At 39.4% G+C, this 13245-nt stretch overlaps 1 protein-coding gene across 1 annotated transcript in view; it reads left to right on the forward strand.

Annotated features, from left to right (window-relative positions):
* The window catches only part of PRRC2B (proline rich coiled-coil 2B), a 3584159-nt gene that overhangs the window by 3385863 nt on the left and 185051 nt on the right, over positions 1-13245 (forward strand). The window contains exon 33 of the mRNA XM_044058194.1: positions 5839-6036. Within this exon, the coding sequence (XP_043914129.1) occupies positions 5839-6036 (198 nt within the window). The remainder of the gene's footprint in view (positions 1-5838; positions 6037-13245) is intronic.

A 13245-nucleotide genomic window follows, 5' to 3' on the forward strand; every position in this document is an offset into this window, starting at 1 on the left:
TTGCGGGTTGGCTTTTCTGGTATGGGAGTTTCTGGACCAATACCACATGACTATTCAGGCAGTGTACATTTCCTCCAACCAGAATCTCATGGCAGACTCCTTAAGCAGATGCCTGACTCAGTCCCACAAATGGATGCTTCACACGGCCGTGTTCCTGGACATAGTCACCAAATGGGGTATTCCTCAAATAGACTTATTTGCTACCCTCTGAACAAACAATTTCCAAACTTTTGTGACCGTCCCAAGTCCTCTGGTTTGGAAGGTTCATAGTTTCATAGGTTGGCACTAGGCTGTTGGCCCTAGGGCCTATACAAACCTAGCCATAATTCCCTGGCTATTTCTTCCCACAGTATTTATTTCCCTGGACCCCTGTCTAGCAGGGCGACTATAGGTTCATAGGTTTGTCTAGATCGATAGCCTAGTACCATCTCGTCTTCTCTTGGAAAGGGATATTTCTGTATGCATTTTCTTCCCTTCCTCTAATACCAAAGGTCCTGTTCACAATTTGGCAAGACCATCCAAACATTTTGCTGGTGACTCCCTTTTAGCTAAGACATTACTGGTTCCTCCTCCTTCTACATTTAGTCTAGGACCATCACCACAAGTTACCCCACAGAGTGGACCTACTCGCACAGAACAAAGATCTCTAATACAGCCACAGCTGTCCTTCTGCGTGATAGGATTCTAATCCCCTTCAGACACCTGTTCTCGGAGGACATGCTCAAGGTTTTGCAGGAGGCCAGAAAACCCAATACAAGAAAATCTTACGTTTCCAAGTGGAAAAGGTTTTGGTGGGAATCCCATTGGTTTTGTCTTATTTGTGTGACTCTCTGCTGGCTTGGTTTACTCCTCTGTCAAAGCACACGTCAGCTGTTTCTTCTTGTCTGCTTTTTTCTCCTCCTGTGGCATCCAGATTTGAGGTGAAACAATTCCTTAAGGGCATCCTTCACATTAGGCCTCTCAGGAAACCTATTCCTGCTCTTTGGGACCTTAATTTTGTTCTAGAAAAACTGACCCTGGCCCCTTTTGAGCCCACTTCCTTGGACTCCCTCAAATATTGCTCTTGGAAAACTGTTTTACCTAGTGGCTTTGACATCAGTCAGACACGTGTCTAAGCTTCAAGCCCTGATGGCAGTGCCCCCTGCTTGGTATTTCATAAGGATAAGGGTATACTTGAGAACGAATCCTTCCTTTATACCAAAAGTGGTTAGTGAGTTATCCCTTAACCAATCCATTCAGTTACCTACCTTCTTCCTTTCTCCTCAAAACCACAGTGAGAAGGCACTACATTCCTTAGATGTACACAGACAACTTGGGTTTTACCTGGATAAGACTATAGCTATCAGAAAATCTAATCAGCTATTTGTGAACTTTCACCCCAGGGCTCTGGGTTTACCCATTTCCAAGCAGACTTCTTGGATTTCAAAAACTGTTTGCCTTTGTTGCATACTCCATGGAAAGAGACAGTCTTCACCCGTGAAAACCCACTCTACCAGGGCTGTGGCTTCCTCTAAGGCATTCTTCAAAGTCTTGGATAACAGCGCCATCGTTGAAGCAACCACCTGGTCTACCCTTATCGTTGCCAAATACTACAAACTGGATGGCATTTCCAGCTACAGAGCCGGGTTTGCTAAAGCTATTTTACATGGCTTCATTAAGAGCTCCTCCCTTCCTTCTTAAGCTTTGGCACTGTTCCTCAGGTTAAGAATACTGCAGCAAGTAAACAGGACATAGAATAGATGTGTAAAATCTTACCATAACCATAGATGTTCTCCTATTTACTTTTTCAGTATTCTACCCCCCCCCCTCCTTTCCCTCTGGTCTATTTTGCTTGGCTGTACTGACCTTTTATAAGCTTAATCTGGAACTCCTCCTGGGGCATTCAGTTCTAAGGATGGTACGTGCGTACATCGCTTTTATGGCCTATGTCTGACAGCAACGTACGTGTGACGTCCCAGTAATAGTAGTATAAGACTTTTGTATACTGGCTGACATCAGGTCACTTTCAGGCAGGAGATCCACTAGGTTAAGAATACTGCAGCAATGAAGAGGAGGACCTCTATAGTTATGGTAAGATTTTACACAACTACTGTTTCTCTACTTTACCCTTTGGGCTATTCACTGCACCAAGAGAGATCACAAAGTGTCTAGCTCCAGTTAATCTCATTTCAGGCTACAGGGTTTCCACATTTTTTTATATATAGACTATTTACTTATGTTTGCAGAGTCTTTTTCATAGTGTCAGGAAACTATCTCTTAGGTGAGCGACCTCTTCCACAAACTGGAATTCCAAGAGAACTTTCAAAAGTCTTTCTTGACTTCTTTACACAGGATTGTGTTTCTGGGCTGTCAACTAGACACCACAGTTTCAAATAGCTTTTCTTTCACAGCAAACTCTTTATTTAGTCGTATTGCTAAGGTTTTCCACTAAGACTTCAGTCACTGTGAGAATTCCACAGGGTTTTGGTTCTGGTGGTATGTGTGATTCTCATGATACCCCTGCAAAGACTCCAAGTGAGAAGGATACAGTGGTATTTGAAATTTCTGTGGTCCCAGCATGAACACCCTTTTTCTTGTCAAATCCCAGTGCTGGGATTTGTCGGAAGAGAAATCTTTTGCCAGAGACTACAAATAGTTGAAATGAACAGGAGATTTGCCTAGGTTTGCCATGTGTCCCCTCTTTACACAGGACAAGTCCATGTTTGGGCAGTTGCATCCTCCGAAAAAAACATATTGGCAAATGTCCTGTAATTATAGGACAAAACAAATGTTTCTGGATTCCTGTAATAGTTGCATAAACATTTTTTTTTCTGAATCAGTTTAATGCATGAAAGAATAGAAGCAGCTCATATTCTGCAAGGGTGAGCTTTTATTTTGTAAAAACTGAAGTCTAGTCCTTTATATTGGTTTTTGGGTATGGCTTGGCTTGCACATATTTTATTTCCATAAATATGTACCACTTTGGGTTCATGAAAAGGTGTCTGTCTTAGATTTGCCTGGGATTCATATTTATTTGTTTTTGGTTTCCGGGGTCGAGCACTGATTTCCTCTGACCCTCTTCAGACTTGGATTAAAAACAAACACCTCTGATCTTACCCTTTCAAGGGTGCTGAATAATAGAGACACTGGGAAAGTGTAAGGGCTAAACTCGTCATTAGGCTCTCAAGTGCATGGTTGGCATCACACAACAGATGCAATTCCAGGCTTGTCACAGCTGGACCTTTGATTAGCATCGAAAACCCTTTATGGAGCTAAAACTGACTGGTCCAGTTTAACCTCTCAAGGGTTATGAATTTGTCTGATTACTGTGTAGTACTTCTTTTGGAGATTAAACACGTTTACCTGAAGTTTGAGGAATTCTTTGCTTTTTGGTTGGAAGCTGGTGTACAGCATTAACCATATAAATCTGTAATACTTTCCATGTGGGGAGTTAGTATGGAAAGAGTAAAGTTACTGGTAACAAAAAAGGTGGAATAAAATATCTGGGTTTAAAAGTATTTAGTGTGTTACAGGAGTCATAGGACAATAGTCTGGTACATGTGATGAGAAAAATTAGAGGGCTACTGGACTGACAGCTGGGAAGATTTGGGTGTTTATTAGGGATAATGAGTATTGTTTGAAGACCTGTGTGTACACCTCAGATGTTCGAGTTTAAGTAAAGGAATGAATAATGTCCACAGTAATGTATTTCAGCTTGTTGCTGTCAAACTGCAGTGCAGCCATTTGCTGTCACCTCCACACAAGTATTTCAGATTGTTGCTGCTAGGTACGTACAGTGCAACCCACACACACAAACACACATGTTCTCACCAATTACTAATGTTTTATTTACTCTGTGCCTACCTCAGATGTCTGTGTGTGTGACCAAATGAATAAATTATACTCATGTATTTTAGCTCACTGCTGTCCAACACATGCAGTGTAACCCAGATCTGCCCACCAGTTAGAGCCACTTCATTTACGGTGTAGACCTAAGATGTCTGATCCTGATTTTATGAGTTGATCAATGAATGCATAATGGCCCCACTATTGTATTTCAGTTAATTTGCAGTCCTTTGCAAATCCCACATGCATGCATGAAAACACAAAATTTGAAGTGCATAAAAGTGAAAAAAATATATAGCTGACTGGCAGTGGCATTGCTTAGTAGAATGCAGATTTGAACATAATCGTACAGCACAGCTGAATGACTACAGTGTTTAAAAAAATAAAATAAAATCTCTTCGCCCTAATTGTATCTGTCCTAATCCATCCACAAAACACTCTTATTCTTTCACTTTCATTCAAGCTATTTCAGGCTTCAATTTTGTGACGACACAGCCTTTATCAATGTGAAATGTCTGCCTGCTGCTTCCTCTTGCAGCCCAGCCAGCCCCAGTTGAAGCGCCACACAACATCTGGAGAACTTGTAGTAAGGCATAATCACTATATTCTCTCTTGCCACTTGTCAAAATGCTGGACTTTTAGAATACAACCCAGCAGAGAAATCTGACTTCATTCTCAAATTAGAATTATGTTCTGAGTACAGAAATTAGTTTTAACAGATGACCGTTTGAGAAGAGTCCTGGAGTATTTCTACAGAATTGCAGTGTAGTTCCAGTGTGTAGTGCTCAACACAGATTTCTATTTCTGGTGAACATTTCTTCTAGATGATGTCACTGAAGTGGCTTTGACGATTTTATTTCCTTTCTTTTTTTTACTGAAACCCATCATAGTACTGTTTGGGGAGGTCTATGGGTTTTGGGAGAGAAGTTGTGTCAGAGGTTCCTTTTTGATAAACAAGTCCTTTGCAACTGGGGTGGCGGAGTATCAACAGTTATCATATCAAAAGACATTTTATTCTGTCCACCTTAAACATGATTCAAGACCACTCTACAAGTAAAACTTAAATCAGGCAGTTTGGTACCATCCCCCTTCCAGTCATGGATCTTGCTTTTTGTCTCTCTTTGTTGCACGTCAGGTTCAGAAGAGGGAAATGAACCACTGCTGCTTTTTTAGTATTAGTTTATTTTTCTATGAATTATTGAGTAAAATCATCTTGTGCTTTCTTCCATTTGTATTTTTCATTTGTCAGAAAGGGTCCCCAATATGTGACTAATTTCTTGTCAAATTTTCTCCTAGGCTGTCCTCTTATTCTTTGTCTCAATAGTCATTAAAAAAATGTGCCTGTGTTGTGGCATTTGTCTGCCTAAAGGCACGCTCTCACTGCTTGATTTGGAAGAGTTGCAGAATTGTTACCAGTCTGTTTTATTAAAGGGCTACTGTGAATGGGCCCCTTAAAAAAAAAAAAAAAAAAAAAAAGATGCAAGTAGAAGATATGGATCCATTTGTTGGAATAGTTCTTATCTATTCAGACTGCTGAATCTTGTTGAACCTTCATGTTCCTGTATTAGGTCAGTCTCGCCAGTTAACCAGGCATTAGTAAATGCAGTGCAGGGCCATGTCCCTTTGAACACTGGACTTCATGATGTTGAGTACTTGCATCTACATTGTCTGAATAATTTCTTTTGCACGTGTCACAGAGCTTATTCTACAAGATTTATTTATTTATTTTTTTTAAGTAGAAGCTTTATTTTTGTTTAGTGTTCCATTTGCTTCCATGTTATGCAGTTGTGCTCGTCTGTTTCATGATTTTCATTTTTGTTTAAATGTTTAGAACTTTGTGGGGGAGCCAGTGGGTTACATTGTAGGTCGGCAGAAGTCAGACTTGACTGAACATTTGTGAAAGATCTATGTACTGTTAGATTTTTGTTTGCAAAACAGTTTGCTGCCTTAGGGTGATAGAATTCTCTTCAGTAGTACAAATGTGACCGTCCTTTTTTGATTCCCCCACCACAGGGTAACATACTAATGCATTCGAGACAAGCCACTGCAGCTTCTTTTCCAGCTCCGATCCAGCGTCCTGGAATGCCAGTGAACAAAGGTCCTCTACCCTCTGCTTCTGTTGTACGTCCACCCAGCTACCAGAATTCAAACCATGCTCCTTCTGCGCCAGTCTCTCCAACATTAAGTGGAGATGCACAGAAAGGAAGTGAGGTAGGCTGCACTTCATATAAAAAATCATGTCGTTTTTAATATTTTGCTGTAATCTTTAAAGTTGAATGTTAGTTTGCAGTGTATTTAAGGTTATCACTAGAAGAAATAAAAAAGGATGTCTTCATGGTATACTTGTTTCCTTCATAATGCAAACATTTTAGCCTAGCTTAATTAAGTGATTTGTGTACTCACAAAGTGAGGCTACTACAGCACAGTAAAACCTTCAACAATGTCAGTTTAAATTGTTTGCACAGATTGCTTCATGTTACAGATTACCAGTCAAACCATTTGATTAAACATTCCCAGCATAAACCAGATAAAGTCCTGTACATAAAGATAGCATTAACCTTTTTCATTTTTGAGAGCACTTTAACAAGGATCTGCTTGAACACATGCTACAAATGGAATACCCACAAAGACACTTTACTAAAGCACACAAGGTCAAAACAACACGTCCTACATGGACCGACTTAAAGCCCCGTCACAATACTCTGTATTTTCTGTCCTGTAGCTTCTTTTCTGTAAACTTATTAATAAAAATGTGTGCCTCTGTTAAGAATTATATGTTAGTGTGGAAATTCTTATAAATTGACTTCAAATTGCTTTTTAATATAGTGTAAATGGCAATTGCTACTGCCCAAGTAAGAATTTGCAAAAGTTGGTTTATGAAAAAATTGATTCAGAGAAGCGTTTGTCCCCATCAGAAGTAACTTCATCATTATTTATTTTATTTATTTATTTCAGTTTGTTAACCGGGAAAGTCCATTGGGCCAAGGCAGCCCGTTTTCAATGGAGGCCCGAGGAGAAAAGCTCCAGGCAGAAAGACAATATACAACGTATTAGTACAGCATATGAGAACAACAGTTTAACATTCAATATACAGCAAGGCAAGATTTTACATATCTTTGAATATATGAGCTGAGTCAATCACTTATAAGATATTAGCAAAAACAAGAAATTTATGTTCATTTAGTATACTACATGTATTTAGGCAAAGGAATTTTGGAGAGATGAATTGAAGCAGTGGCAGAGATTAGAGTAGAATAGAATAGGGAATAGGTATCGGGTAGGATGGGTACAGGAGCACTCCCAGAGAGAGTAGAGGGTGAGAGTGGAGTAGGGTTTTAAAGGATGGTAGGTTAGGGGTAGTTCTAATGTAAGGGGGAAGAGAGTTCCATAATCTGGCAAGGGAGAATGATAGTAGAAGTTGCTCTGATGCGTGTAAAGGCTTGTAAAATTCTAAGAGGTTCTGATTTGTGGATCTAAGTGTTCTATGTGACTGGTGAAGTTTTAGGGAAGAGGAGAGTGATGGACAATTAGAAGGTTTGAAAATTAGCTTGTGTGCTGTAGTTAGTTGAATGAAATTTAGGTAGCTTGGGAGTTCCAAACAATTTAGAGCATGTAGGGAGTTGCAATGGTGAGTAGAGGATTTCGATCCTGTGGCAAACTTTGGAATTTATGATTGGAGGTTAGAGAGTAGCGGAGCTCCATACAAAAGGGAATGTAGGAGGTAGGTGGTAAATAGGAGTTGTCTAGAAGCCTGTGTCGATAAAGCATACCAAGTTTTTGATGAGTCTTTTTAATACTGGTTTGTAGGTGGATATCAAATTTTCAGCTAGTCATTGATAAGAACGCCCAGAAGTTTTGTATGAGGAACTATTTCAATAGTTGTTTTGTTTAGGCTAAGTATAGAGAAGGATGCTTTCCCAGCAGCAGTATGTCTAGAAGGGGTAAAGGTCATTATTTTAGATTTGGAGGCATTTAGGGCTAGGTGATTGTCAAGCATCCAGGACTCAGTGGAGGAGAAGGCTTCTTGCGTAAGGTTTATTAGTAAAGGAAGTGTTTTGGCTGAGCAGATGACGATTGAGTCATCTGCATATTGCACCAGTTTAGCATTGAGGATCTTTTGGTGGAAATCAGTGATGAAAATGTTAAATAGTGAAGGACCCAAAATAGAGCCTTGGGGGTACACCTGTTGGGGTGTGAAGAAAAGGGGAAGTGCAGTAGTTCCATTTTACAGCTTGTTCCCTGGCTGAGAGATAGCTGGAGAGAACCATTTGATAGATGAAGAGGAGAGATTAAGATGGGAGAGTTCAGAAAGTAGAAGCACGAGAGACAGTGTTGAAAGCTTTAGATAAGTCAAGGAGGAGCGTAGAAACTATGTTCCCAGAGTCACGAGCAGAGTTAATGATTTTGAGGAAAGAAAGGAGGGCAGTGCTGGTGCTATGTCCTGGTATAAACCCATGTTGGTTAGGAGTTGGTTGCCCATTAGGTAGGGTAAAGGAGGTGAATACACTTTTCGAGTATCCTAGAGATAGGGGATAGGATAGCAATAGGGCAAAAGTTGGAGATTGAACAGTTTGTACCTCCTTTATGGAAGGGGATGATGAAGGATTTTTTCCAGAGGTATGGTACATAGGACTCCTGAATGGAGCGATTGATTAGGATGCTGATTGGAAGGTCTATGCCATCAGCAGCTAGTTGGAGAAAGTTGGATGGAATGTCATATGGGGCATTAGAGCAAGGTTTTGACTTTTGTAGGAGCTTTTTTATAGTGTGGGTAGGAATGTCCAGATAAATACTAATAAATGAAACAGCCTCTCTCAAATTTAAATGGTTGCGCTGTTTAAAATATATGAACATTTGAAAATAACTATCGTGAATATTCTAACCACATCGCAAAAAATCAATCAAAATGTCATGTAAATTCTTTTATCTGTTACATCCTCTCTAACAGATAGGTAACAAATGCAAGGACAGTTGCACCCATTGCCACTTCCTTCAAACGTGTGTAATACCTCCTACTAAAATGGAAAAAAATTAGACCTTATTTTCCATTAAAGTGCATACAAGGATGATATCAAACCATATTAATACCAATTGACCAAGGAATGCAAATACATAAACCTTAAATGTCTGTAGTAATCAGTTTCAGATATGTGATGTAAAGGATCGTTCCACTTTCTTTAGATCACTTGGAAAAAGTGCCAAGATTCTTTTAAGAAAAAGTCTGTACTTTCCACTAACTTGGTTAACAATAAATCGACTAAAGCAGTGTGCTATTAGATGTAGTTGGCCTGAAGCGAGAATCCTAAGTCTTCATGGATTTTGGGTGTACAGAAAAGTAACTGTTGTCAGACTATCAATAACTTAAAAAAATTACCATTAAGTTTAACAATACCATGTGAAGCATCTCCAGTAATTCACTGTCTGTTGTCTTGAATACTTTGATAAGGTCACACTTGCTTATTTCTGTGCAAATGTCAGTGTTGGGTAGTAATCCAGATGTTTGTTGTAGTTTTCCTTTTCATGACCACCAGTCTGCCATCTTTCAGATTTCATAAAATAAAAACTCTTTCACCTGCCTGAGTACCGAGCATTCTTAACCGATGGACTTGTTACATGCTGTTTTGGTATCAGCAAAATATGTGTATGGTATTCTGTTACAGTGGATTCAACTTGCTGTTTCTCTAAATGATACTGATGGAATTATCTTACGGAGGTAGTGTTTTGCAACAACCATTTTAAATTTAATTTTCTCGTAAACAGTTTTAGTTGTAAAATAGTCTTAGTATAATTCATACATATGGTAGGTACAAAAGAAAACCCGTTGCATTACCAAAAATTCAGTCTGTCACATTGTGGGCAGTGCAAGGAGAATGAGTACTTGCTTTTCTCATCTTCCTCTCCATGTGTTTCTCCCTCCTTTACCTCTTTGCATACTCTGACCCAGTGACAGTTTCCATGTGTGTGAAATGACTAAGCAACTATGAATACACGTATAAAATCAAAACTAAAATAATGCCTTGTACAAGAGCACTAAGAAACAAGTACTGCAGCAAATGAGTGGTTTTGTAATAGATGTAGCAAGTTTAGATCAAGAGGTGGTGACATAGAAACCGTACTGGAACATAAAGAAATGTGGCAAATGAACGTGGGAGTAGGTCTTTCCCAGCATTAACGAATCACTTCAGTGCTCTAAAATTCAAAAGATAGCAGTCTTGGAAGTCACCTGGTTTATGCTGAAAATTTTAATTAATTTTATTTATTTACAACATGTAAGCCATGTGCACTAATTAAATGCCAGTTTTAATGGTTCTGTTGTACTAAGAAATAATCCCGTTTTGTAAACTGAGGTAAAAGCTTTTAACTGTTTGTAAATACATGTTCATTGTCCTTCTGTTGATTTTCTTAGTATTCTTTGACTTGTGGTTCATATTTTAGCAGCTGTTTTTGGTTTTGAGACTTGTTATAACCATAGGATAGATTAAAAAAGTATCAGCTGAAGAGGTACTGCAAACTTTAATCCTAATTGGTGATCCATTACAGAAAGGAGCCTTTTGCATGTGTTTAGAAATTCATTTTACTAAAGTTTTAGTATGTGAGGGAAAGTGTTTATGAACTAAATCTCTCTTTTGACACATATTCATTGACTCTTCCTAACACCAAGGGGAAGGGTAATGGAGAAAACTGAAAAAAAGCTGCATTCAGTTTGGCATCCAAAATTACAGAATAAAGCGTATTCTTATGGGTCACAAGTGTAGAGAGAGAGAGACACTGATGGAGAACAAAGGGAGGAGGGAGCTTGACATGTTGGTATTAGACATAAAAGCACCTAAAGGGTACAGAAGAATGCAGATTAGGCACATCAGATGTTTATCTCTCCCACAGCTGCAGTAGCCTTTAGACTTGTATGGGTTGTGTCTTGGCTGAGATGCACTTAACCGTTCGGCTTCCAAAAGTTCCAAATCCCTCCCACACCTTTATTCTGATTGCTGATCAGTCTACCCTTTGGAGAGAAAATTGGTCTGAGTGAAAATTTTTCAGTACTTTCTTGCTGCCTCATGAGCAAATCACTCGGAGACTTCACAAGAGCAGCAGACAGCCTTCAGCTTCATTCTGGCAAGTGATTCTCCAGTGGGGAGCCCTTCCACATGGAATAATGCCATTCTATAAGCAAAACAAAAAAAAATTGCTATTTTAAGGCTTTTAGTTGTTGTGTCTTTCGGCGTATCCCGATTAGGGGTCGCCACAATGGAACTCAGGTCTGCTAATGTTTGGTAGTGGATTTTTACGTGCCGAGTTACCAGCCCTGACGCACAACCTTCAACGAAGGCACGCCCATTCATGCATGCCTCCACACAGAAGACACTCTAGATGAGAATCGAACGGGACAACGTCTTGCTGTGAGGCGACAACGCTAGTGGTGTCATTTTGAGAAACCCAGTTTTTTTTTTTTTTTTTTTGGTTTAGCTTTGGCTGTCTTGCTGATGTCTTAGTGAGAAAATATACTGCTTGTGTAACATTTATGAATTTTATGAAAAAGATGGGAAGTACTTTATTTAGGCAGTAACTGTTAGAGGGTATATTAATGCTTGTATTCACTATGTGACAGCATTACCTGACATTTTTGTGTCAGACTGAATTCTATCAGAAGAGGTTTCTGATAGAATGTTAGAACATTGCTTATATATTCATGTTTAGGGCACTTTGTATGTCAGTGTAAGTGTGCTGCTTGTGAACACTATTTGACGACTTATATTCCAATCGTCTCATTCTAGTTAAGCTTACCACATGTGTAGCATCCTCCTTGGTCACAGAATGGATACTCACTCTGCTTCTGCTGGCCCAGTTGCATGGGGCTCAGTCACTGCTTCAGCTGATGGTGGGTTACTCTGCATTGGCCATTATCATTCTTCAGGCCATTAACTTGCACCTCCAGCTTTCGGAGATGTAGTCCTTTCTGCCATCAAGAACTGGGGTCAGCCGTGCCCTTGGCAGTTCCAGTGTCTGAACTGGGCATGGGAAAACCATCTTTTCTGGGTCAGGGAGAGAAGTGCCTTCTCAGAGTCCATCTTTAGTGCTACCTATAAAGAAGAAAAACAAGAGGTTAAACATTTGTTCATCTAAAGATGTGGTGTACATTTGAAAAGATCATCTTAGCAAAGAAGTTGTTACAGGCTGTTAATCCTTGTGCTTAAGAATCATTTCCCTTTAAAAGAGGTAATTTGAAACATTCATGAGGAAGACATGTTGGGAGATTCTGATGTAGACAGGAACATGACTTCTGCAGCAGATTTCAAAGCCCATTTCTTGGATTCATAGGTCCTCACAGCCTCCTTTGGAGGAATTTTCTATTTTCTCAGACTATAGTCAGTATGCATGAGATGGTGTTATGGGAGCAAATGGATGTTGCCCCTGAAGTGAAACAGTATGGTTTATCATTCATTAGTGCCAGCCTTGGAGGTTGTATTTAATAATGCTTGTAACAACCTCAATTCTCAGCATTCAGTTACACAAAAAAGTAGAAAGGCTTTATAAAGTTTCTGAAACTGTCAACCATGTGTTTACCCACCTCATGTCTGACCTTGCAGCCAACTCCACACCTTTGCCAGCTAGGAACAGGCTGTTTTGAGTCCCAGAATTCTTCTGCTGTGGACAAGAAGGAAAAGTATTAGATTTGGTAAGGGAGCATTTTTCTCTTTCTTTGGCAAATAGATTTCTTTACTGTCAAACTCATGTGGAAGTGTGCGCTCTTCTGTATGGACAGTTGGAGAAAATGATCTACCACACTGAAGATGGCACTATTGCAGTTCCATTGTTTTTAACATTTGTTAAATATCTAAACATGCTTTAAAGAAATGTGTATGATTGTGCAGATACTGTCTAGGGCTGCCGCTACACTATTGAAGTATGCCAAAGTAACTAACAGTTTTATGATGAGGTAAAGTCTGAATTTTAAATTGGTTGTAAATAACGAGGTGGTGTTTGCCTTATCTGCTACTCATATCCTCAAACAATTTGACGAGAGTGGAAAATTAATTCAGGGAGTTTCCAACATTTTTCAGGCTGCCATTTTTAAATCTCAAAGATCCTCTTTCACATCCAACATCCAAAAAACAAGCATCCCCTGCCATCTCAAGCTGTACAGGGAACCAAAAACATGGCAGGAAAGGACAACGAGAAACAAAAATCCTTTCCTAAAAAGTGAAAATCTACTACTTCAGAATAACTGTACTGATATTCTTTCCTCCCACCCATCTTCTCTTGCTCCCATTTCTCAAAATATGTCCCAGAACGTGGTTGTGTCCATTGGCTGTATATTAGTTCATAGAGATGTTTACTTAACTCAAACAGCTGTTCATTAAACCAACATCAACGGATGACTATTCATTGAATGTATTTCGCAGGTAAGTAAACTAGTTGGCC

The sequence above is a fragment of the Protopterus annectens genome, chromosome 16.part0 (genome assembly GCF_019279795.1).
Source record: "Protopterus annectens isolate FY-2018-M chromosome 16.part0, PAN1.0, whole genome shotgun sequence".
In the NCBI taxonomy this organism is placed as follows: Eukaryota; Metazoa; Chordata; order Ceratodontiformes; family Protopteridae; genus Protopterus; species Protopterus annectens.